Source organism: Elephantulus edwardii, unplaced genomic scaffold (genome assembly GCF_000299155.1).
Source record: "Elephantulus edwardii isolate Elephantulus edwardi_28Jun2011 unplaced genomic scaffold, EleEdw1.0 scaffold00077, whole genome shotgun sequence".
NCBI lineage: Eukaryota > Metazoa > Chordata > Mammalia > Macroscelidea > Macroscelididae > Elephantulus > Elephantulus edwardii.
The window spans coordinates 1203860-1229022 of NW_006399827.1; the positions used below are offsets into that span (position 1 = coordinate 1203860).

The 25163-nt window shown below is 46.3% G+C and overlaps 1 protein-coding gene across 2 annotated transcripts in view; it reads right to left on the reverse strand.

Annotated features, from left to right (window-relative positions):
- Positions 1 to 25163, reverse strand: part of MSI2 (musashi RNA-binding protein 2) — a 493957-nt gene that overhangs the window by 53284 nt on the left and 415510 nt on the right. For both annotated transcript variants that reach the window (XM_006889256.1, XM_006889257.1), the window contains exons 7-8: positions 24171 to 24253; positions 3532 to 3646 (exon numbers count right to left, since the gene is read on the reverse strand). In XM_006889256.1, coding sequence (XP_006889318.1) covers positions 3532 to 3646; positions 24171 to 24253 — 198 coding nt within the window. The remainder of the gene's footprint in view (positions 1 to 3531; positions 3647 to 24170; positions 24254 to 25163) is intronic.

The following is a 25163-nucleotide window of genomic DNA, read 5'->3' on the forward strand; positions in this document are numbered from 1 at the left end:
ACCCACTGTGAGCCTGACTTGAAAGAGACAAAGGCTGTATCCAGGGAGCTGTCAGAGTATGAAGCATCTGGTGCATGAAGCCAAAGACCCCGTCCCACCATGGGTCTGCATACAGATGCAACCTCAAATTGCCAAGAATCCTTAGGCAAGGAGTGAAATCCCAAATCTATAAAGATGCTCGGTCGCCAGAGCCAGCCCGAGTCCCTGGGGCTCCTCAAGACCTATACTGTCCGATCTAGCTACGAGCCACATGTTGCCATTTAACTACAATTAAGTAAAATAAAAACCTCAGACCCTCATCACACAGGCCACACTGCACCAAGCACAACAGTTACAGGTGGCTAGGTAGTGGGTACTGTGTTGGGCAGCACGGATACAGGACATTTCCAGAGTAAGAAGCTCTACTGGACTGCACTTTGCTTTTTAAGATGGAAAATGAAGGGCTGAGCTTTGAGTTTCTTCTGCACATTTGGAAACAGTTAAACCAATGGAAACCTACTTAGAAATGACCTAAACAGATCTAAAAGTCTTCCAATGCATGCACTGTAGTCTTTATACGCAAATGTTTTAAATTCAAGATTCCAAAAGTCAGCAGATAGTATTGGGCTCCATTCTTTTTCATTAAGGTTTTATCTTAAAATGTGAAACTACCAATACTGGATTGAATAAGAATGCTGACAAATTGTTAAAAATGTAACCAATGACACGGAATAAAATGTACAGAAATTGTTCAACAGGAACTTAATTTTCTATGCAAACTTCCAACAAATATACAATCAAAATAAAAATAGGCAATGAAAACCAACTACCAATACTGAATGCTTAGATCAAAGATGCTAGAGGAATGTTGCTCAAAAGAGGGGGTGTGTGCAACATGACTTCACAGTCACCTAAAATTCAGACTTCCTAGATCTGCTGAGGTCAGAGATTTCCCCAAAACTATTACCTCAAAGAATTTTTAAACAGGAACTGAATCCATGGCTGGAAGTTATTTTTGAACAATAAACTCGCTTTAGTCTAATTAAAAAACATATTTGCATTATACTCCTTTAAAGAATGATCTCTATGTGGTCAAGTTGGCAATAGCAACTCAAAAGGATAGATGAGAAGCTTAGGAGGACCCCGAGTTTGCACTGGTGATGGTAAAATAATTGAAAAGAGTAAGGGAAAAAGTAAAGTAACTTGAAGACTACAACAAATGTCATTGAATAGTACATGAAGAAACTGCTGAAGTAGTCTATACTTTGTTAAGTATATTTTCACAAGAAACTATAAAAACCAATAAAGTCTGGGGTTTATTTTAGTATGCAATATATGGCCCAAATAAGAACTCTTTTCTGAGCAAAAGGTCATCAATTGTCTTAACAGTCAACCATGAGATAATTTTCTCATCTCATTGATTTTTAAATCATAAATATTTACACCCTTAGACATACGTGTATTTAGTTTGGGCTCTTCAATCTTTCCTATCAACAGGGGTTTTCATATTTACCACGCTGCTTTAGTTATGAAAGCGTGTTGTTGTTGTTGTTGTTGTTGTTGTGCAACTCTGTGGTGGAAGTGACCTGCAGGCAACTCTTCAGTGGCTTTTAGAGGTAGAAAATCAACGGGAGGAGACTGCCCACCTTTCTCCCTTGGAACAACAATTCCTTACTACTAAGCCATCAGAACTCCCTTACATACGATACAGCATACATAATACTATTGTACAGTGCTCTGGTATTTGGTTAAACTAGTCTCTTCTCAACCCTCTTTTTAAGATGTTCTCATGGACAATATATTATTATTCTATATATGCTTCAGAATTATTTGGCCAGTTCTTGAGACACTACAATTGGATTTTTATTTGAAGTTTCACTAAACCTAAAAAAACCCAAACAAACCCCCCCTCAAAAAAAAAAGCTTTGAGAAAAATGAACATCTTCACCATTTTGGAAACATTCACATGGCATCTCTCTCCATTTTTCAAAGTCCTTAAAATAACTTTACCTTTCCCTGCTATTTCCTTAGACAAGTAAATACTTTGGTCTTTTTAAGATCAAGGGCTATAAATGTAAAACTAAGCCAGAAATGATTTACACAGCAGCAAATTTGAAAATCTATAAAGAGCTTATCAAACAATATAGAAGAGAGACTCTTAGCCAAACCAAATGAAAACCCATTAAAACTAGACAGATCATGTGCCTGGATGGAATTTTACCATTAACTACCATTTATCCCATTTAATTAGTATTTTCCGGACACACAATAACTTGCACTAAAATACTGTTCTCGCGCCTTGAAATTTCTAATTATTGTTGCGACCCACACCATTACGCATCTCCACTGCTTTCTCCATCTTTCATGCCATTTAAGCCGTAAGATTTTCAATTATCTACGCAGGAAGGACAGAGATACCTTTAAGGAAAGGGGCATAATATGCAACTCAATTTCTCTAAAAGCCAGGAGAGATCGTTTTTAGTCAGAACAAACACACTTTGTCTTTCATCATTTTTTCCCCCAAATAAAGAGTAAAACAGGCTATTTAAAACATCCATTTATATGCAAATTTTCATATCCCAAGAGAAAAATGTTAATCATTTAAATAGACAGGATTATCACCCACCCTCACCAATTCTTCTCCTCTTCCAAGTTTTAGAAAATGCATCCTTGGCCCATATATGGTCTAAGTCACCAGGCATCCCTGGGCCTTTCAGAACCTCTACCGAGCAGAGAGAGGTAGGGAGGAGGGCCACTGTTCCTTCTTTTGACTTGCCCAGTGGAGTTGAGTTATTGTTAGGTGCCCTTGAGTTGACCACAACTCGCAGTAACCCTAAGTACAACCACTCTGAACCCTGCCCTATCCTGCACCATCCCCAACACTGTTGAGGAAGACCCTGAATGAGCTGGAGTGACACAGTGATTACAACAATAGGCTGGAGAATGATGGAGATTGTGATGGTGGTGCTAAGTGGACCCTCAGTAATGGTGACCCCGAGGTTCTCAGGGACTGACTTTTGGAAACTGGATCACTGAGGCACCTCTGGGCAGACTCGAACCGCTATACTTTCTGGTAGCATCCAATGTGCATTAACCATCTGCACCACCCAGGGACTCTTCTATCCAAAACAAACAAAGCCAAGACACCTCAGCAGACACATCAGTGTCAATTCACAGCACATCTACAAGTATAGGGTAGACCTCTGCATCAGAGGATTTTCTTTCTCTTTCCAGAAGCTAATCTCCAGACCATTCTTCCGAGGTGACTCTGGGTAGGTTCAAACCACCAATCTTTTAATTGGCAGCTGCCTGCCTTAACCTATGCACCACCCACAGGTTCCTTTTTTTAATAAGTGGATAGAAAGGAGAGAAAATACTGCTGAATTCCTTCTCAGAGCCAGACACAGGGAAGGAGGCTCACAAGCTATCACAGCTGCCTTGTAAGATGAGGAAACTGAGGCTCAGGCCGACGAAGCAGTTTGCTGGCCTCTTAGGCACCCCCCCCCCCAGGAAAGAGGTCTCCAGAGCCCTCCCGGCCCTGCCCAGACTCACCCAGCATGCCCATGCCCAGCATGAACGCATCCATGGTGTAAGGCAGTCCTCGGGCCCGGCCTCTTGTCCCAGGTGGGAACATGACTTCCTTCGGCTGAGCTTTCTTACATTCTACCTGTGAAACAGAGAGGCGGACAAATGAGATGCAAATGAATTCCACGAAAATGTCAAACGCAGAACTGAGCTGGTTACCAGTAAAGTTATTTTCAGCCTTGCTCCTTACTCACTGTAAAAATAGCCATGCCGAGTAAATGGCCTGCAAAATAAATATTTAAGCAAACACACCACTTGTGCAAATCCTACTTTGGAAAAACCTACAAGGATGAAATTGGGTTGTGGTGGGGCTGCAAGGATGGTACTGTGAGATACACGCACTTGAGTTAAAGTCAGACTGAAGTCTGCGAGGGTGGCAGGGAAGTTAAGATAAGACAGAGGCTTCTGGTGTCTCTGGGACTAATAACAATAGAGAAGAAATAATAAAACCCTTCTGATTTTCAGACACTGACATTGTTACTGGCTACAGCTGAGTTGGCTCCCACCTCAAAGTAACTTGTGCACAGAAGGAGATGCAGCCCAGTCTCATGCCATCCTTATGGCGGTGAATGGGGCTGTTATTCCTGATTCAGAGGGTTTTCATTGGCTGATTTTTAGAATTAGGTCTCCAAGACTTTCTTTCTTGTCTCTGTTAGTCTAGAAGAGTCCCTGGCAACATACAAGGCACCACCAATAGATGACTGGTGGTTGTGCAAGAGGTACACTGGCCAGGAACTGAACCTGGGTCTCTGGCGTGAAAGCTGAGAGTTCTCTCACTGAGCCATCAATGCCTTTAGGTCATTTGATTCTCCTGTTAAATAGGCTGGCTGGTTAATTTCACTTCCGCTTTACAGATGAGAAAAGTGACTGCTGGAAGGTCACAGCACAGCAAATCAAGGCTCATAATCCAAAATTTAAAAACTTTTAGTCAGCGATGCTGCCATTTCCACAAGCACACACCACTGCCTTCTGCAGTGATGTCATCCCATTAGACACCGGCTCTGTCCATCTGCATGACTGGTTTATCATTTTACAGCTACATCCTCAAGTGGTTGCTAATTTTCCCTGTTTCCTTTCTGTCTTTGAAATGTCTTAATCCTATTCCACGCACACATCCAAGTCATTTGTTTAAATGTACTGAACTACATGAAACAGGAAATGGAACAAACCAAACCCACTGCCATTGTGCCAATTCTGACTCATGACAATGTGCTACAAAACAGCTGCATGGGGCTTTCTTGGTTGCAGCAGATCACCAGGTCTTTCTATCGCAGTACTACTGTGTGAGTTTGAACCGGGGCTTCAAATCAGTTCATTCCAGTCAAAAGCCTGCTGAGACATCCAACGCAGATACACTGAAACAGAATCTATGGAAGTTCAGATTCAGCATATCTTGGTGGGAGGTGAGAGAAAAGCAAATTCCCAGCAGGGGGTTGAATCAGTTTGAAAACCCAGTTTGATCTACCCACTTCTAGGTTAATAATCCATGTTGTGCCATCCAGGATAACACTTGTCTGTTAAGTCTCTACTCTGTTTTACCAGGGAGAGCCTTAGACTCTGCCTTACGGTTCACAACTGTAGTCTTTAAAATAGATTTAATAAGTATGGCTTTCCAAAGTCAACTGCATTGCTGTTAAAGACAGGATGTTGGAGGGTGAGGCAGAGATGCTTACAGCAGCAAAAAGCAATAGTACGTCAGTCTGTGATGCAGAAAAGAGAAGAATCAGGTGTCTTACTCAAAAAGCAGAGTGGGGCATATGGAATAGAGGCAACAACTCCACTTAGCTCAACAGCTGCTAGGGGTATCTCCATAACACAGAAAATTCCCATTGTTCACAGTGAGTCTTCTCCATCAAGACCAAGTCAGACTAGGTTCAGCATACATTGCTTAAAAAAGGGCTAACATTAAGAGTAATACACAAGTGCTTTTACAAAGCAATGGGTAAAGGACCAAAACAAGTAATTCAAACATCGTAAACAAGGAAGACATGTTTTACTAAGTGTTAAAATATATCTGATGTCAGGCTTCTTAAGAAAATGGGGAGCAGGTATGGAAACTAGCATATACTTTTATCGAAGGCCATAAAATGTCCCTATTTTTAAAATTACACTTTTAGAAATTTGTTTCACAATGATATGGAGATAAAGCTATTCACCATTGTTGTTGTTAGGTGCCATTGAATTAACTCTGATGCACAGTGAACCTATAAACAACGATGAACTGTGCCCTATCCTGGGCCATCTTTACCACCTGTGATCTCCTCCAGCCTGGTGTTACAGACCTTGTGTCAATCCATCTTGTTGAATATCTTATTCTCTTTCTCTAATCCTCAGCCTTTTCCTGGCCTGATGTCTTTTTTTCCCCAAGACCTGGGTCCTCCTGGCAACATGTCCAAAGTATGTGAGACAAAATTTCGCTATCTTTGCCTCTAAGGTGCATCACAGATGTAATTCTTCCCAGATAGGCTTGTTTTGGCATTCTCACCCTTATTCACTGTCCAACTTTCGGATGTAGAGGAGGCAACTGAAAATATCATCGCGTGGACAGGCACATCTGAGTCGTTAGTACTCTGGAGAGGTCTTGACAGGAGATCTTACCAGCATAATACATCTTTTGATTTCTTGCATGCTGTTACCATGCGTGCTGATTGTGGATCCAAGTAAGATGAAACTGGTGACAACTACAATCTTTTCTCCATCTACCATGATGTTGCCTATTGGTGCAGGGGGGAGGATTTTGTTTTCTTAACATTAAGATGTAATCCATATTGAGAATTGTAGTTTTTATCTTCTGAAGCCAACGTTTCAAGTTCTCTTCACTTTCTGCAAACAAAGGTGTGTCATTTGCCTAATATAGACTGTTGATGAGTTGCTCCTCCAATCTTGATGTCACCTTCTTCATATAGGCCAGTTGCTTGAATAATTCATTCAGTATACAGATTGGATACTGAGAAAAGATACAACCCTGATGAATCCCTTTCCTGATTTTAAACCATGCAGTGTCCTCCTTTTGTTTGGAGAACTGCTTCTTGGTCTATGTATAGGTTTCACATGAGCACAATTAAGTGTTCTAGGATTTCTATTCTCCTCAGAGTCAGCCATAATTTGTTACAATCTACATAGTCAAATGTCCTTGCATAGTCAAAACACCAGGAAACATCTATCTGGTACTCTCTGCTTTGTGTCAAGATCCATCTGCATATATCAGTAATGATATTCCTCATGCTATGACCTCTTCTGAATCCAACTTGAAGTCAACTCAGTAGTAACTGGCTGATACTGGGGAAAGTCCTACACCCTCAGTAAAATAGGGCCATTGGTCACCCTAAACACAACATATGAGGAATCTGCAAAATTACATCAATTTTGCAGAAACGAAACAAGTAAGTGTAGTTGTTGCTGGTGAGGTTGATGGACTCATGGAGCTCTGGTCCTATCCTGCGCCTCAGGATCTGTCATGCTCAAGCACGCTGCTGCAGTTACTGTGTCAATCTGTCTTGTTGAAGGTTTTCATCTTTGTTGATGACTCTTTACTTTCCCAACCCTGACGTCTTTTCCAAGGACATGCCCTTCTGATAACATGGCCAAAGAATAAGAGATGAAATGTGATTATTCTTGCCTCCAAAGGGGACCCTTATTGTACTTCCTCCATGTTGTTATTTGGCAGTCCACAATATAGTCAATACTCTTTACCAATACGACAACTCAAAGGCATTCTTGCTTATTTACTGTCCAACTTTTGCATACAAGGCAAATGAAAACACCATTGGCTGGGGTTAGATGCACCTTAGTCTTTCAATGGACATTCTTGCTCTTGGGCACTTTAAAGAGGCACACACTACAGAATAAAAGCACGCAACCCTACAAGGATATAACACAGCTGTCGTCAACTAACTTCTGGGTTTTAATTTCACCATATATTTTCCTATTATTAATTTTCCAAGTTGTCTGCTTATGAATATCACTGTTGTAAGAAGAAAAGGTGATTTAAATACTCATCAGCGCCTGGTCTTTTGGATTTTGCTTCTAAACCAAGGGTGACAATGGCTTCTGGACTCCTGGACCCTTGGGTCCACCTCAGGGGCACCTGAGAGCAGCTTAGAGAAATCTTATTTGCATGAACCTGCCCCAAGCCGGGAAGATGGGCGTGCTCTGCTCCAGCAGACGGATAATTACAAACACCAACACCCGGCTGGGAATAATACCGCTAACCAGCTCACTTCCTAATAGCCCTATCGGTGACAATCTATTGCATTGTCTTATGAAAACCTGCCGCCTGTAACTAGGCAACCTGATCAACGAAAATTTCAGGTTTATACAATTTTCATTTAGGGAACATAAAGGTTAACTGACTGTAATGGGAGTATTTTAAACAAACCCACCTACTCTTCCTCTGCCGGAGCAAGTCTGGCAGCTCTTTTTAATTCTGCTCCGTGTCTGAGGCTGGGCTTCTGGGCAGTACCACCCGCATGGGCACTGTCAGCTACCGGCCGTCATCAACTGTGAGTGCTCCCCGAGGCGTGGGGCCGGGACACACATCCTCTCCGGGGAACCCCGGCAAGTCCTGGACACTTGAATGACAGGGAAAGGCGGTAGTCGCACTGGGGGGTCTAGCCTGACCTGTGCTGAAGGTTTCTTGAAAAGATTTCTCAGGACCAGGAGGCTTGCTCACTCAGCCCCTGGCTCCTGTATTGTCTTAGACAAAGGGAAACAAGGGTAGCTATTCTCTGCATCCTGAGTCTCACTGCATTCTGCAGTGGGTCAAGGGCTTGCTGAGGATGAAGGCTGTGTCAGTCTCCCAACTGACTGGCAAAGCCCATGTCTCTCCCACCAGACAGTCACTTCCTCTGCAGGGATCAGGGTTTGCTTCTACCTGCCCAGGTCCCCAGTGTATTCATGCCAGGCCTGGATTGACTGACATGCTCCCTGGAGCCAAGGAGGAAGATCTACTTATGCAGAAGGTCAAGGAGTGCTAAGCTCTGGGGCAGAGATGAGTAAGCAAGTGTAGAGTAAGCAGATGCAGCGTGGTGCACTAACTTAAAGGCTACACATCTCTAACAGTTCGAATCCAGTGGCTCTGAAGGAGGAAGAAGGGCAGTCTCCTCCCACTGCTGTTTACAGCCTGAGAAACCTGATGGAGGGTTGCTTATGAGTTGGAACTGAATTGATGGCAGTTACATTACCTCCAGGAGCTCTGGTTTTACATGAAAAGGACTGTCTAGTTCTCCCACATTTACCAGAAGCACTCTCACACCAACCCTCTCGTCCCTTCTGGGACCTCTAGCTTCTGCAGTCTGTTGAGTCAGTCCACATGTGGGTCAACCTCTCCTGCTATCCTCCCACCAAGTCCTGAGAAAGTGGCGACCAACCAGAGAAAGCCAGGCATGGCCAAACAGAGCGAAGAGTCAGACCCAAGGCAGGTGAAAAACGAGGCTCACTCCCCAGTTCCATCAGCACTTCAGTCATCTGGCCAGGTTGGAGGTTCCAGTTCTGACCCACCACATGAAAAATTACCCAAATCGAGCAGCTTTGACCCCTATTCATTATTCTTTCTTATGGTCTTGTGAATGGACTTGGATCAGCTGGGTTCATGCTCATGGTCTTGTTTGCGGTGGCTGTCAGATGGTGGCTGGGACATCAGAAGGCCATCGAGGCTTAGGGTCCAAGACAGCGCCAGCACAACTGGCACAGCTGCTGCGAGTGTGGCCAGGACTGTGGATGGCAGAGCCTCCACGTAATTTCTCTGTGTGGCTTGGTCTTCTCACAGCATGGTAGCTGTGTTCCAAGAGGGAAATGTCTTCAGTACCAACACGTGGTGACACTACAGAAGACAGCTGCTTTTAATAATAAGCTGGTCCTGGAAATCACAGTGTTCTTTCTAGCAGGTTCTAGTAGTCTAGACTCAATGTTGGGGGACCGATGGATGCACACGCGGCCCAAGAGCTGGAAGGTGTGGGTCACTATGGGCCACCTTTGGAGACTAGCTACCATGTGTGACCACGGAACAGCAGAGGCCTTAGAGGAGAGAAGCAGCTTTCTCCCGCCCTTTGAGTCTGGCGAGCTGGGTGCTTGGGGCAGTGGGCACTGAGGGCTCTTTTATCTGTGGTAGAGAATGGGACATAGAGCTCTGTGCCAGTACAGCTCAACAGACTTGCCTGGTTCCCCATGGCCAACAGAAAGAAAACGGAGGCAGGTCTCATCAACAGGCCTCTTGTTGTAGCAGAAGTCTTACAAGTCCCATTTATGGTGCGTACTCCTCACAACCCATATCCAATGGAGAAGCTCTTTCTCAAACTACCCTCCACAGGCAGCCCTGGGGGTGGGGCTGAGTCTGAAGGAACCAGTCCTTGCACCTCCTGCACTGACACCTCAGCAGACTGTCATGATGTCCAATACTCAGGGCTACCTCTCAAACAACCTTAAAGGCACTCCGAACAGAAGGGTGAGGAATCGATCAGCAAACATATCCATTTGGATTCGTGCCTGGAAGAAGCCCCAGAGGCGACGCATGACCAACTGCTCACACCAGGAAGGCTAAGGCTCCATTTTCAAATTTCACAGCTGGCAAAGCAATGGAGCAACGCCAGGAGCAGCCAGCCTACACCAGGGAGTGAAAGGCAAGGACAGGCTGGTCTTCCAAGGGAGGACGAGATTGCTTTCGAAACGTCATCCAGCAAACATGCTGCTTTGCTTGGCCATCTGGCCTCAGAGGAGAAGGTGTGGCTTCATGAGCTCCATGGCATGAGTTCAGAGCACTGACCTCTGTGGACCCTCCTGCAGGACAGGAGGGGTAACTGAGGCAGCAGACCAGAGGCTGGCTGTGGGGTGGCCAGTGGGGCTCCAATGCTCTCTGGGGTAGGGAGGTGGCTCTTACCACCTGTGGCAGGGAGCAACTCAGAAAGGAGGTTTAGCAGTCCTTGTAATATTCTATTTAGAAGTGACTTCAAGCTTACAGAGAAACGACAATAATGGCACAAACAACATCACGTCTCCCTTCACTCAGATTCATCTATTTGGCTTTTTTTCCTTTCTTATTTACTTTATTATCCATACCTTTTCTCTTTAGATATATGTCTATATACATTTGCATTTTCCCTGACCCTGCCAGGAATTATCTGAGAGTAAGTTGCACGCAGCACAGTATGGATTTTCTAAGAATAAGGACATTCTCTTATATAATCAAAGCACAGTTATTAACGTCAGGGCATTTAACAACGATACAGTATTTCAGCTAACCTACCTTTCATATTTTTTTTAATTTTGAGTAACTTAATTTTCTTTTTGAGATTACAAACACTCAGGTTGGTGTGGGTTGTTTTTATTTATTTAATTTTTTTGGTTGTTTTTATTTTTTAAGAATCATTGTCACTATTACTTTTTTTAGGTGTTACTTTCTTCTTCTTTTTTTTTAAAAAAAAAAACAAACCAAACCAATAACTATCTATCCATTCATGTATATTCTTATTTTGTCAACTGACACAACAATGTCCTTTATGGCATTTTAGCCATCCACTCACCCATCCATCAATCAATCCACCCATCTCACAGAACAGGAAACTGAGGCCTAGAGTCATCAGACACCCAGCCTGCATCCCATAGCTACATCACAGGGCTGGGACTGAACCACAGCCCAAGTCAGAGGAGGGGGTTCCTGCTCTACACCCTCTCCTGGGGGAGAAGGTATGGGGAGCACTCGGCAATGGGCACTGAGGGTTTTGTGGCCTCTTGCTACCAGCCAGAAACCCATGTAGGGGGGAGGCAGGCACCCTGGCCACTGGGGGGCCTGCCAAGCTGGGATGCCTGAGAAGTGAAAAGGCTTTTGTTTTCCCCTGGTCTCTAGACAAATGGCTCTAGTCAGCACACTGCCCTGGGGGCCCGGCGGGAAACAGGGTTGGCTTCAGTCTGGGAAACCCAAGCCATGTGCCTCTGCCTTGATTTCTCACCAGGACAAGGAGACTCTGTTTGGCCCGAAGAAGCCAGTGTTGGCAGCTTTGTTTCTCACTCTGAACAGGTCAAGTCAGTAGCTCCAAGTTAATGACTCCTCTGGGGCAGAGGGGCCCATTTCAAAGGATAAGCTCCCCTACTGTACAGAGATTGGCGTTGACCGGCTGGCTGATGGGAACAGGAGCCAGGCCTCTCAGCAGTCAATGCTCAGGGGTGAGGTCAGGGTCAATGCTCAGGGCACGGTCCTTTTGTGGAACCTCCTTCCAAACACTGAGGCTCCTTTGCCATGAGATTAGAACTAGGTGAAGCCAGCTATCATTCCTGAATGTTTTTATTAAAGACTTCACAGCAGGATTCCGATCAAAAGGAGGGAAATATACAACAGAATTTCAAATTCTCATGGAATCTATTATGGAATCACTGAAGCTGAATGAACTTCTGAATCTATTGCTCTGAGATAACATTTAAACTGGAAACAGTTTGAATTTACCAGCTGCTTCTAGGAAGGAAGATGGGAAATCTCCCATAAAGATTCATAGGCTCAGAAACCCAACGGAAAGTTACCACGAGTCAGAACCAACTCAGAAGCAAGATTTGGTTGAGAGAAGTGGGTTTGGCTTTTTGCTTCTCTGTGAGGAAAAAAGGAGCCCTGGGTGTACAGTGGTTAAGTGTTTGGCTGCTTGTTGCTTTGAACCCACTAGAGGCTCCATGGGATAAACACATGAGGATCTGATCCTATAAAGGTTGTTGTTATTGATGTTGTTATGTGCCATTGAGTAGCCTGCAACTCATAGCCATCCTATGTTCAAGAACTCTGAACCCTGCTATGCTGAAACAATCTCACTGCCCCGTCACCATGTCAATCCACCTTATCCAGGATCTTCCTCTCCTGCATGGTCGCTTCACCCTTCCAATCATAATGTCCTTCTCCAAGGACTGGTCTCTCCTGGCTACATGTTAAAAGTATGTGAGATGGAGCTTCTAAATCCTTGCCTCCAAGGAAGGTTACTATACAGAAAATCCTTTGGGGCAGTTCCACTCTATGGGGTTGCTATAAGTCAAAATCAATTTGACAGCATACAACATTTATTATGGAAGAACACTGCCGTATCTTTCTCTCATGGACTGGCTAGTGGTTTTGAACCAATGATCTTTCAGTGAGTAGCTGAGTGTGCCACCAGGACTCATCCTTGGAATGGAATAGAATAGAATAGAATAGAATAGAATAGAATAGAATAGAATAGAATAGAATAGAATAGAATAGAACAGAACAGAATAGAACAGAATGTAATAGACTAGCCCATGGGGAATTCTACTGTCCTCCGGAGTCACTCTAAATTGGAACCAAATGAAGAACACGTAAGTACAATGTCAGTGAGGTGGAATTTGGGGTGACACAAATAAATGGACTTGACTGTTAACCAAAAATCTGGAGAGCTCAACCATTCCACCCAGAGGCATCACAGAAGAAAGGCCTGGCAACTTACTAAGGAAAAAATCCTCTATATTGACACATGTAGGGTCAAGGTGAGTGACAACAGGTTTACAGCAATCGGTTTGGCTGTGGTTTATACATGAGGTGGACTTTGGGTATGGACACCAACATGACTCTAAATCACCTAAGAGTAGCATGACATGGCTCCTCCCGTTGAAGTACTCAGAGATGGAGCAATGGGGGGTGAGGAGCTGATCACCAACACTCTCCCAGATGTGTACCCCATGAGTGTAGCCTTCCACTAGGCCTGGATCCAAAAGCAAGGCCTTGTTTGTCACTCAGTAGTCTCGCTTCAGAGTTAATCACCCCAAGTTCAAAGCCTGTTCGCTGGCTCTCCGGAGGGAACCAGCTGCCCAGGCCTCTGAGCCTCAGGCTTTTCACCTGCAGTAGTTCTTACAGCACTGTGGTGACAGGCTAGTCCTGGAAAGTGCTTGCCCTGGATAAAGGTTGTGACACTAAGTGGAGTCACACCTCATTCTCATCCTCACTAAGTTCAGGTAAGGGTGGGGCTACAGGTGAGAAAGCCAGCTCACACCTGTCTGACTGCAATCAGGAACCAGGGAGCAGAGAGGTGGACAGAAAGCAGCTGCACTGACGTCTGGCAAAGTGCCACCCCTCTCTCCTTCACCTCCTCTACCTGGCGGCCAGGTAGAGCTCCACCTCCCTGCTTTCATCAGCAAGGTGCACACAGGGAGCATCAGGGCTGCACTATTGCGGGGAAAAGCTGATGGTGGCAGCAGCAGCAGCTGTTTTTGGTTTTGTTTCCGAGAATGTGCAAGGGCGTTTCAAAGTGAAAGGAAGCCCTAGCCTCCGGGAGGGACCCAAATACTTCCCAAGGCTGCCTGCGTACCCCAGTCCACAGCGGGCTTCACTGGAGACCCTGCACGGGCCAGGTTAATCTCTCCATTTATATGGGGGCAGAAGGGAAGGAATAAAAGATGCAAGCTGAACATCTGCTTTGACTTCCTGGGAAGTGAGGCAAGTAGCTGAGAAGTAAAAAGGTCAGTAAAGCAGTTGACACTGACGGGGATCCCAAGTCCTGTGGGCTCCACGGGCCCCTGAGTACAACTGTGCCTCACAAGGTCTTCAATGGTGGATTTGTGAGATGGAGATCTCCAGGCCTTTATTCTGAGATGTCTTTCTGTTAAAAGCACAGTGTTAACTGTCTGTACATCCAAGACTCAGAAGAAAGCTGTCCGGGCCTCCAAGGACAGAAGCGAGTGGGGAACAAACATCCTCTTCCACTGGTCTCCCATGCCCGACTCTCCTGAACTACACCCCAAGTGGTCTTTAGGGATCCCCAGAGGCAGCTCGTGTGGAAAAATCACAGAAGTTCTGGGGACCATGATACTGGGAGGATGCATCACCCTTCGGGTTCTCTTGCAATGATGCCACCCAAGGACAGATGAAGGGCAAACAGATCCCGGGTGACTGGGCTGCAGTACAAGCCCATCTCCCCATTCATGGGATTACTTCCCCCCAAAGCAGCAGACACTCCCCAACCAACCCCCAGGAGTCCTGCCCCACATCCTTTCACCTCATCCACCCATCATGTGCTCCTCAGAAGCGCGTGTGTGGTGCTGTGTGCATGTGTGTGATGTGTGATGCATGCATGTGGTGCTGTGTACATGTGTGTGGTGTTGGACATGTGTGATGCATGCATGTGGTGCTGTGTACATGTGTGTGGTGTTGGACATGTGTGATGCATGCATGTGGTGCTGTGTACATGTGTGTGATGTTGGACATGTGTGGTATATGCATGTGGTGCTGTGTACATATGTGTGACGTTGGAAACGTGTGACGTATGCATGTGGTGCTATGCACATGTGTGTGATGTTGCACACGTGTGATGCATGCATGTGGTGCTGTGTGCATGTGTGTGATGTTGGACACGTGTGGTGTATGCATGTGGTGCTGTATGCACGTGTGAGGCACTGCACATATATGGTGCATGCACATGGTGCTATGTGCATATGTGTGGTACTGTATGCACACGTGTGTGTGGGGGGGGCAGGATCACTTCCTCCCCACATAAACACGAGGTTCATTTATTAAATGCCTCTCTGGCATTTCCTTTTTTTTGCCTTCATCCTGCTTGTTTAATATTGCATTTGACATTCTCATTTTATAAATGGCAACAGAAGCAGAATGGATGGCTAAAATTAGCTTACGAGTGAGAATGATGCTACAAATAGGATCGTGAACACAGAGCGTAGTTAATTCCACCCACATTACACGCCCCCCCCGTGTGCCAGGCTGGCTCCTGGGAAAGTTCTCTATCTGTGGGCTGCAGAGGAGGAGCCCAAAGGAGGGCTTCTGTGCCCAGTCACGGGGGCACCCAGCCAGAGAAAAGCATCCAGATGGTCACCCTTGCCTGGGGTTGCCTCACTGGACTGCTTGGCCCAGCACCACAGCCTGAAGGGCCACTTCCAGCCTTTCTGTTCTCTAAGTCCTCCTGTCCTCCAACTTAGACGCTTCCCATCAGAGGTTCAACCCCCACCTCAGCCCTGTGGGCCTGGGTTCTGACTGAAGGCTGCAACCTCTGATCTTGCCAGATGCTATTAGAAGCAGGCTTTTCAGAACCTCCCATGAGTCAGCCAAGAGATGTGACTCAGCTCCTCTGAGACTTGGAAAATCTTAGGTCTGGGGGTGAGGGGCTAGTGCCCTCTTCAGGACCAGCCAGTGGTATTGATAAGGCCCAACTCACACCCCCTTATGCTCAAGAGACAGGGTCCCCATCCTGCCCAGGCTATGAATCCCTGTTCTGTACTGACTTGTCTATCAGGAAGGATAATGTGTAACGGTATGATTACACATTTCTTCAATAAAAGTAATTTTGTGGTAAAAGCAAAAGGAATGGAAGAATCATAGTGGAAACATGGCCTGGTTTTGTTCAAACCCTTTACAATTTTTAATTCTCTGAAGTGCCCTCATTACCCTGCTTTTACAGAAGAGGGAGCCACAGAGAAGTCAGATGACTTGGCTGAGGTCACAAAGCTAGAAAGTGGTGGGCATACAGCTATCTGACTTCATAATAGATGAGGTGCATGTAACACCCACTGCCAGGAAGGTCCCCTGGGTTGACATCGCGTAGCTCTGAATGCGTCTTCACTCCCCGTCACCTTCTCTGTTTGGAGTTCCTCCTAAGAATGCTGCTGCCTAAACCCCAGTGTCTGTGTGGTCGTCTACCCCCCTACAAAGTTTTTAATAAAATGCTCGCTCATTAGTGAGCACGGCTGCCCACACAGCTGTCCTTACTTGGCCAACAGAGAAAGGAAATCCCCCTAACTTGCCTACTTGGAGTCTGATTAATTTAGGCCAGAAAATCTGCAAACTACACGCGGTAGGCCAAATTCAGTTAGTCTTTGTTTTTGTAAAATAAAGTTTTATTTAAACACAGCCACGCTCATCAGTTCACACACTGACAATAGCTGTGTCCACATCACAGCAGCACAGTTCAGTAGCAGAGAGGTTGTAACACAGTAGAATATTTACTGCATGGCTCTTTCTAGCTTGTTGGTCCTTTGCTCAGATCGAATGGAGGAAACTGTTATTAAGGAAGTTTTTGGTTCTTCCAGAGTTAGCACGACAGACCAAGCAAAGATTACTAAGGGTCAGGAACCAGATCAGGCCTCTTCATAAACTCCAAAAGGCAGCCATCACCACCTTCCTGTTTCACAGAGGGGGTAACGGGCAGAGGTGGGGTACCTGTCACAGATAACACATGCCAGCCTAGACTGAGGCTTGGATCTATGGGTTTCAAAGGCCACCCTGCCCTAAATGGCCCACAGGTCATGCATGGCCAGGGAGGAGGGCACATCCACGGTACTCAGAAGGGTCTAGCCCCTCCTCAGAGAGATGCCCGTCACACAGTCTTTGGCACCAGAGTCCCCTTGAGAGGATCTTGTTACCCCGTAGGCCACATGGGGTGGTGCTGAGAGCCCAGACCGGCTGAGGCCAGGCCGTCTGGTCCAGCTGCACGCTCTCAGGGCCTTGGCCTCTTCACTCTCAGGTCCCCTCTCGGGGTACAGGGTAAGCAAATTACAACCCAGGGCTCCCACTCTCTCTGCCAGCAGCAGAGATCCTAGGCCAGGGCTGCATAGCCTTTAACGCCCACACCGAGGTTTATTAAAAGACAGATTCTGATTTGGGGGTCCAGGTAGGGTTTAAGACTGCATTTTCTACATGACATTGGGGCTCTAGATACCTCTTCATAACCAATGCAATAGAAAATCAAACAAGCCAACTGGATCTTATATCAGAGAAGGGACTATTTTCTAACAACTCTGTAGTGTGACTTGCACATGAGGCCATTCCAATTAGATGTCACAACAGAACTGTGGCGTAGATTACGAGGCCTTTCTTCTAAGGTACCTCTGGCTGGATTTGAACCTCTAACCTTCCAGTTGGCAGCTGGGTGCAATAACTGAGTGCACTACCCAGGGACTCTCAGTCTTGCAGTTGTTGTTGTGTACCATCGAGTTGGAACCAACCCATAGCTGACCCATCAACAGGTTTTCAGAGGCAATTAATAGCACAGGAGATGTTTCTCCTGTGTTGGGATTCGAACCACATGCCTTTGGGATTGCAGCTTCTTGCCACTAGGCCACCAGAGCTCCCCAGTCCTGTAGTAGCCATTATATAAAATAAATTTCATTGTTGTTGATGTTAGGTGCTTTTAAGTCGACTACAACTCACAGTGTCACTATGACAAGAGATCTGTTCAGAGAGACCCCAGGAAAACAGACTGCCCTATCCTGCGCCATCCTCACAATCTCTGATAGGCTCAAGCCCACTGTTAAAGGCACTGTGTTAGCCTATCTTTTTAAGGGGTTTGTTGTTATGTGCTGTCAAGTCTCTTGTGACTCACAGAGATCCTATGTACAACAGCTCTGAACCCTGCTCTATCCTGAGCCACCTTGTCTCTGACACACCCACCCTTATCAATCCATCCCATCAAGGGTCTTCCTCTCCTGCACTATCCCTCCACCCTCTCCCAAGCATGACCTCCCTCTCCAAGGACTGTTCTCTCCTTGCAACATGCCCAGAGTATGTTAGACGGAGCTTCGGAATCCTTGCCTCCAAGGAGCAGTCTGGTTTCACCCTCTCCAGGATGAACCCTTACATTCATTCATCAGTCACATAACTGGATTTTTCATAGATATGCTTTCATATATGGTATCAAGAATGCAGGTTCAAATCCCAGTTGCATCACTTGATAGTGTCCCTGTGAGGCAAGTTCCTCTCCACCTGAAGCCCTAATGTCCCCATGTGTAAAGTGGGGTGCGGATGCCATGGTGATAGGAAATCATACGTGATAAATGAGTAAAGGCTGGTTTCCTTTTGGAGAACAGATCTGAGACATTTATCCTGCAGGCATCCTTCAAATGGCACCCCAAAGTCTCACCCTGTGAAGGTCACATTGTCCCCCTAATTCCACACTGAGGTGGGCCTGAACCGGCTCTTTGTTAATGCCCACCTCCCTCCCTCAGTTGCCTCACACCAGGAGGCTACTTGGAGCTGAGCTCTGGGAACTAATCAAGCAGTGTCCCTGCTGCTCCAATCAGGGGACAGCAGGAGGTGGGAGGCTTTACTTGGGGCTCACAATGACCAGAGAGAAGCCCTCTCCAAAGGCTCAGGGGAGGCCCTGCTGGGGCATGTGTGTTTATGGTAAGAGCTGGGTTTGTCTGGCACTCTAATCTGTGCCCAGCCCAGGCAGGAGCTGACCCTCTGTTCATGGGGTCAAGCCTGAGGACAGGCGGTGGCCAGCCGCCCCTCTGTCCCTTGCTGTTTTACTGGAGAGGCAGAAGAAAAGACTTGGAGAACCTAGTATGGTAACCTGTCTCCTCTGCTCCTTTCCTAAGGGAACATGGACCCATGTGGTCACATATGGCTGACTAAGTATATGAGGGGTAACCAATGGTCTGACGTCTCTTTCTGTCTGGAGCAGGCACATATTGCTGTTGTTAGGTGCTACTGAGACTATTCCAACACACAAGGACCTCATGTGACACAGTAAAACTGCCACAAAGGGTTTCCTAGGCTGTAATCTTTTTTTTTTTTAATTTCTTTCTTTCTTTTTCATTTCCATGAACATCTACAGAGATTTTGGAATTCCATTCATTCATTGTTGCACCCTTCTCCCCGCCCACCCTAGGCTGTAATCTTTATGGAAGCAAACTGCCAGAGCTTTCCCTCTGGAGCCTTTGGATGGCTTCAAACTACCAACCTTTTGATTAGTGGCTAAGCACTTACTGCCATGCCACCAGGACTCCTTGGAGGGGATCAATAGCTTAGTGGATGTTAAACATCGAGCTCTGGAGCATAGCATTCTGGGCTTGAATTCTAGCATTGTCATTTGTTGACCATGGGACCTTGTATAACCTCCCTCTGCCTCATTTATGCTTATCTGTAAAATGGGATTATGATGAGCATCTGTATCAGAGTAGGGGCAATGACCAAATGAAATGAGAAAGTGCAGATGTTGTTAGCACTCAACAATGTTAGCTGCTAGTAGGATCTGTGTGTCTACAGGGGGGTGAGGCTTTGCTGACCAACCCCTGCCAGGGGCTCATTGGGGATGATCTCATGGCAGGGGCTGCACAGGATGGGTTGGGCAGTTCTTGGGATCTCAGGCCTCTGACAGCAGCCCTCCTGGGTGGCAGAGAAGGGTCCTCATAGTTTACAAATGCCCTGGAGAAGTCACCAATCAAATCTGATGAGGTGTCAGCCTTGGGAATGCTGTTGGGACCTCACTATCGCACTGTCCCTCACCTTCATTTGGTTCATGAATAAGGAGGCACCACAAGATGGTGCAACATGTGGCTACAACAACGAGTTCAAGTACAGCAATGACTGAGGACGGTGCAGAGCCAGGCGGCGTTCTGCTGCACGAGGGGTCACGATGAGCGGAGAGAGACTCACAGGCGCCTAACAGCCACCACCAAGTGCCAAACACATAGAGGCTGGATTGAGGAGCAAAGTTCTGGATTCAAGGTCAATTCCAGAGCCGGTATTGTCAGGAGGGAACTGGGGGCCCAGGTGTGTTCAGATGGGTGCTGAGACCTGCCCGTCCCTGCTGCACAGAGACGGTGAGGGTTAAACGAGGTCCATCTTTACAGCTTCACAGCAGAGCCTAGTTTACAAAACACATCCTCATACATCCTCGCGGGTGTCGCGTTCCTGCTTGGCAGTCCTGCAGTTCTCAGACAGTTTCCGGCTCTCCAATCGGAATTCTGTCCATCGCTCAGTTTAAATTCATTTCCTTTTCTGGGGGCCTCAGAAGTAGAAACCAGCATAGCAGAATACAAAGCGATTTACAATTCAGGTTCCTCTACTGACACCCTTTAAATTCCCCTCATCTCTACACAGGAGGGGATGTGTAAAATCGACGATGACAAGTGCCAGCAAGCTTTCTATTACATCTGGTCCCCCAAAACTCAAGAGGTGGCCCCGTCACCCCATTTTACCCGAACTCAGAGACCCTGCTCAGAGTAACTCTAAATGACCCCTTAGGTTCCATTTGGTGGGGCTAGGTGGCAAACCTGGCCTGACCTCTCCAAAGCTCAGATACCAGCCGGCTGGGATGCTGCCCCCTTGTCTTCTTATCCCCTTCCATTTTCACATATTCTCTTAAAGAGCAAGCTCTAGACGCAAGAGAAACCGAAGTCCTCACAGTACATGCCAGTTCCCACCAGTTACTCGCACCCACTCAGCCAGCTACCACTGTGGGATCAGAGAAGGGGGTGAGAGTGAAGAGGTCAGGACATGGCTTCAAGCCAGCTCACCTGTCATCCTTCTGGGGCTAAAATTCCCTGACTCACCTGGGGGCACCTTTTTTCTACTCTCCTAGCTCAAAACTCATGTCTGTTTTTATATTTTACTTGGCAGCCAGTAAGTTCAAGACCCACCCCTTGCACTATCAGGTAGTTCCGGGGCACATCCCTGGGCTCAGTTTCCCCACTGGGTTTGTGAAGAGACTAAAGTCCTTCTCCACCAATCTCCCTGGCTCATTTCAAAGTCTGTAAGGGCTCAGCAGTGATGGCGCCAACCCTTGGCATATTGCCACCAGCTATTTCAGCTTATGGCGACCCCACATGCATCAGAGTGGGACTGGGCTCTGTAGTGTCTTCAGTTGCTGATTTTAGAAGGAGAGCACCAGGCCTTTCTTCCAAGGTACCTCTGAGTAGACTAGAGTTTTCAACCTTTCTGCTGCAGAGCATGTTAGTATTCCTACTGCCAGGATTCCACCAGTATATAATATCTCAGGCATATAACTCTGGTGGAATAGTGCCATCACATGTTAGGCTCCTAACCAAAAGGTTTGAATCCACCAGCTGGTCCCTGGGAGAAATCTTCCCATAGGAGTTACAGGCTCAGAAACCTAACAGAAGATATGAGTTGGGATCAACTTTTTGGCAGTGGGCATGGTTTTATGGATTTTAATATCCCCAAAGAACAAAAAGCAGGGTTTTCAAGTAAAAACATTCACACAAATGCTCACCGCAGTGTAGTCACAATTAGTGAGAGCTGAAAGCAACTCAACCGTCTATCAACAAAAGAAACAATCTGTGGTAGAGATGGACAAATGGAATAGTATTCAGACAAATGGAATACTACTCAGGTATAGTACTGCAGCATTGATTTATGCTATAGTATGAATGAACCTCAAAAAACAGTATGCCAAGTAAAAGAAATGCGACACAAATGTCATATTCTGCATGAATCACATTCTGGATGAATCCATATACTTACCGTGTTCAGAATAGGCAAAATGACAGAAGAGAACATAAAGTAGCATTTACTTCCGACTGTGTGGCTTAGAGTGAAACGTGTCAGGCTACTAACCAAAAAGGTCAGTGATTCCAATTCACCAGCAGCAGCTTCTTGAGAGCAAGATAGTTTATGCCCCAAAATTTTAAAGCCTTGAAAATGTGACAGAATGACTGTTGGGGTCTGGGGGTTAAAGGGAGAGGAGACTGGGGAGTAATGACTTAACAGGTGAGGGTTTTTACTTTAGAGTGATGAAAATATTATGAAGCTACAGAAGAGGTAGTTGTGTATTATTTAAAGAGAATTGTCCAGTTTAAAATGTATGCTATGTGAATGTCACTTTGAGATTTAAAAGGCACTGAGTTAAGAGAAGGGGGAAAAAAGTTAGTGAAAGGCCACAGGGATGCACTGGTGGTGGCACACAGCATGGTCTCATGCCAGTCGGCACCGGGCCTTCCCTAATGAACCGTTCAGTCCTGGAAGGACAGGAGTGGTGTCTGCCAGTGTCTATGCTGCCCGTTCCATCCCAGCTGCCCAGCTCTCCCAGGAGTCTGTCAATACAGGGCTCACAGAAACAAGCCTTCAGGACACTGGAGGTAGACTGCTTTTCAAGTTCCCTGACACGCTAGTTTTAAACAACAGGTAGTTACTAACCCAGAAGACAAGTCCCTATGCGAAGACACCTAAATGTGGGGCAGGAGAAGCTAGGAGTGGATCTGTGGGTCACATGTCTCTCCCTGGGGCCACTTTAATGCCTGATTGTACATCTCGAATGCAGAATATGCAAAGAAGCGGTATTTTCATTTCAGATGCATACGATGGTGAGGAACAATATGAACAATATTATTTTAGTGCCCCGGGAAAAAATTAGCAAGTCAAATATTGAATCAGGCCCATAGCACCACACGCTAAGCAGATTGCTTTGATCTTATCCCCACTAAAAGCTCTATTATTGAATGTAAAGTTGGTGAATGCAACGTCAGCCCGGTATACAACGCATATCTGAATGCATGTTTCAGCAGCTAGGGATGTTTCGACAAAAGGGAGAGAAATATCCCAGTTCAGACTGTGAGTGAAGTACAAACCTCCCCCCTCTCTTCTCCTGGGGCTCTTCCGGCCAACCAAAACGTTTTGGCTCCAAAGGACCTGCTGATGGTTTCAGAAACAACTGGACAGCTCCCAAATTTGGAAACCAATAAAAATATTTGCTACCCCCTATTTGGTTAGGAGTAGCTGTTGTTGTTCTGTGCCATTGCGCTGGAACCGGCTCCTCGCTCCAGGGGGTTTTTAGAGGCTGTCAACTGCACCGAGGCGACTGCCCATCTTTGTCCTGCAGAGCTGCTGGTGGATCTGAACCACCTGTCTGTGGGTCGACAAGCCAACTCCTTACTACCAAGCTCTCTCTTAGGCAGAACTCGGGTGGTGAAGTCCTTAAGGAGTCAAATTGTTAACTCAAAGGCTACGTGCATCTCTTTGGGAGTTTAAATCCACAAGTTGCTCTCAGGAAGAAAGATGGACCATCTCCTCCTGAGTGATTTATAGCCTCCAAGACCCAATAATGGAGGGTCATTCGAGTTGGTTCTGACTCCATGGCAATGAGGGTGTGTGAATGTGACTCAATTAAAAGACAGGAGTTTGAGGTGTTACATGGGTACATGCAGGCTCTGCCCATGACACGGCGCCCTCTGGTGGTCAGTTCTCCGGGAGGTCTCCTAAACTTTCCACAATCCATCCTCTATTTTTCTAGAGGTTGGTGGGGCAGGAAATGGAACTTAAAAGGGCTAAGGGAACAGAAGGAAGCAACTGATAATGAAAGCAGAAATCGTCGAGCTGAACTGCAAGAGGGTTTGTGTTAATTATCCAGCAGGGTGCCCAGAGAGAAATAACATGGTGCCCCAAATACGTATCTAGGACGTACCCCTTAACAGCCAAGCAAACAACCTGGGGTCAGCAAATTATGAACTGGACCCACACCACCTTTGTTCAGCGGCCTGTTTCAGTATAACTATGGGTTCGGAATGGATTTTTAAATATTCTTAAATGCTTGAAAGAAACCACAAGAAAATACTTTTGTGACAAGTGATAGGGGGTTCAAATTCTAAGAACCATAAATAAAGTTTTACTAAAACATAGCCTGCTTATTTCTGTCCATATGGAATTGTGAGGTTGCCAGCTGTTGTATGGCCCACAATGCTGACAAGATTTCATTTTAGAGATCAGGTTTTCCAACCACTGTCGTTAAATGCTACCCTTTAGGGGGCTGAACCCTTAGTCCCGATGTCCATCCCTGACCACCTTCAAGCATTACAGTGGTAGCAACATTCTATAAGATAAAGGTGTGCGTGTGTGGGGGGAGGGAGAGAACTGCCTTTCAGCGCAAACACCACCAACTTACCATTTTATTATTGATTTCATGGAAATGAATCTCACAGACTTTCTCCACAACATCTTCATTCTCAAAAGTGACAAAGCCAAACCCTAAAGGGGAAGAAGCAAAACAGAGAGAGGATGGGTGAATTCAGACGTTTCTCTTTCAGGCCCTGATGCCCTACAGGCTTCTGATTTTAGGGGGACACGGGGAAGACCCCTCGGAAGGGGATGACAGTCCAGGCAATGATTTCCAATTTACCGAGCACCTTTCCAACAGAGAGGGAAGTTAAGATCTCACCCACACACGGTGGACACTGTGTGGTTTGACATGTGCCCTGAAGCAAACAAGAAATTACATGTCTGTTATTTCCAGGGGTCAGGGCCCTGCGATGCCCCGAGTGGAGGTGGGCAGGTAGACTTTGGGGAGCTTCGGGGTGACAGCAGGGCCATGCTGGCCCTTGTGCATGTGGCCCGGCCAGCCCCGGGGTCAGCCTCCAGATGGAGGCGGTTATTTGTCCTTTTCTTCCTGAATTACTTCCTCTAATACCTCATCAGGACATCCTGAGGCCTGGAAGAAACTATTCAAAGTTCCAGGCCTCTGTTCTGCACAGGCATCCTTTTTCTACTGCTGCTTCAAAAGCGCTGCGGATTTGGGGCAGTTTAAGACTGTTTGATGCCTGCTGTCAGCCCGTCAGCTATCCACAGTATTTACTCGGCTGGAGACCGGCTTTGCTAGACAAGGCATACTGAAGAATTTTGGCAGGCAACCGCTCGGCATCCCGAGTTCCTCTCCCTACCCTCCTGCCCCTTCCTTTCTTCTCCTCCCACCCCCGACAGGGTTTCCTGCAGGCTGCCCCATCTGTGACACCACTCAGTAAGCCCTGCTTATCACCACATGGATCCAAATGCAGCCCCCCTCCCCTACAGACAGCAACCATGAAATTTCATCGTGAACAACACGAGAAATACAATGTGTCTTCAGAGGTTGCAGATACACTGATGTGGGAGGAGAGAGGCC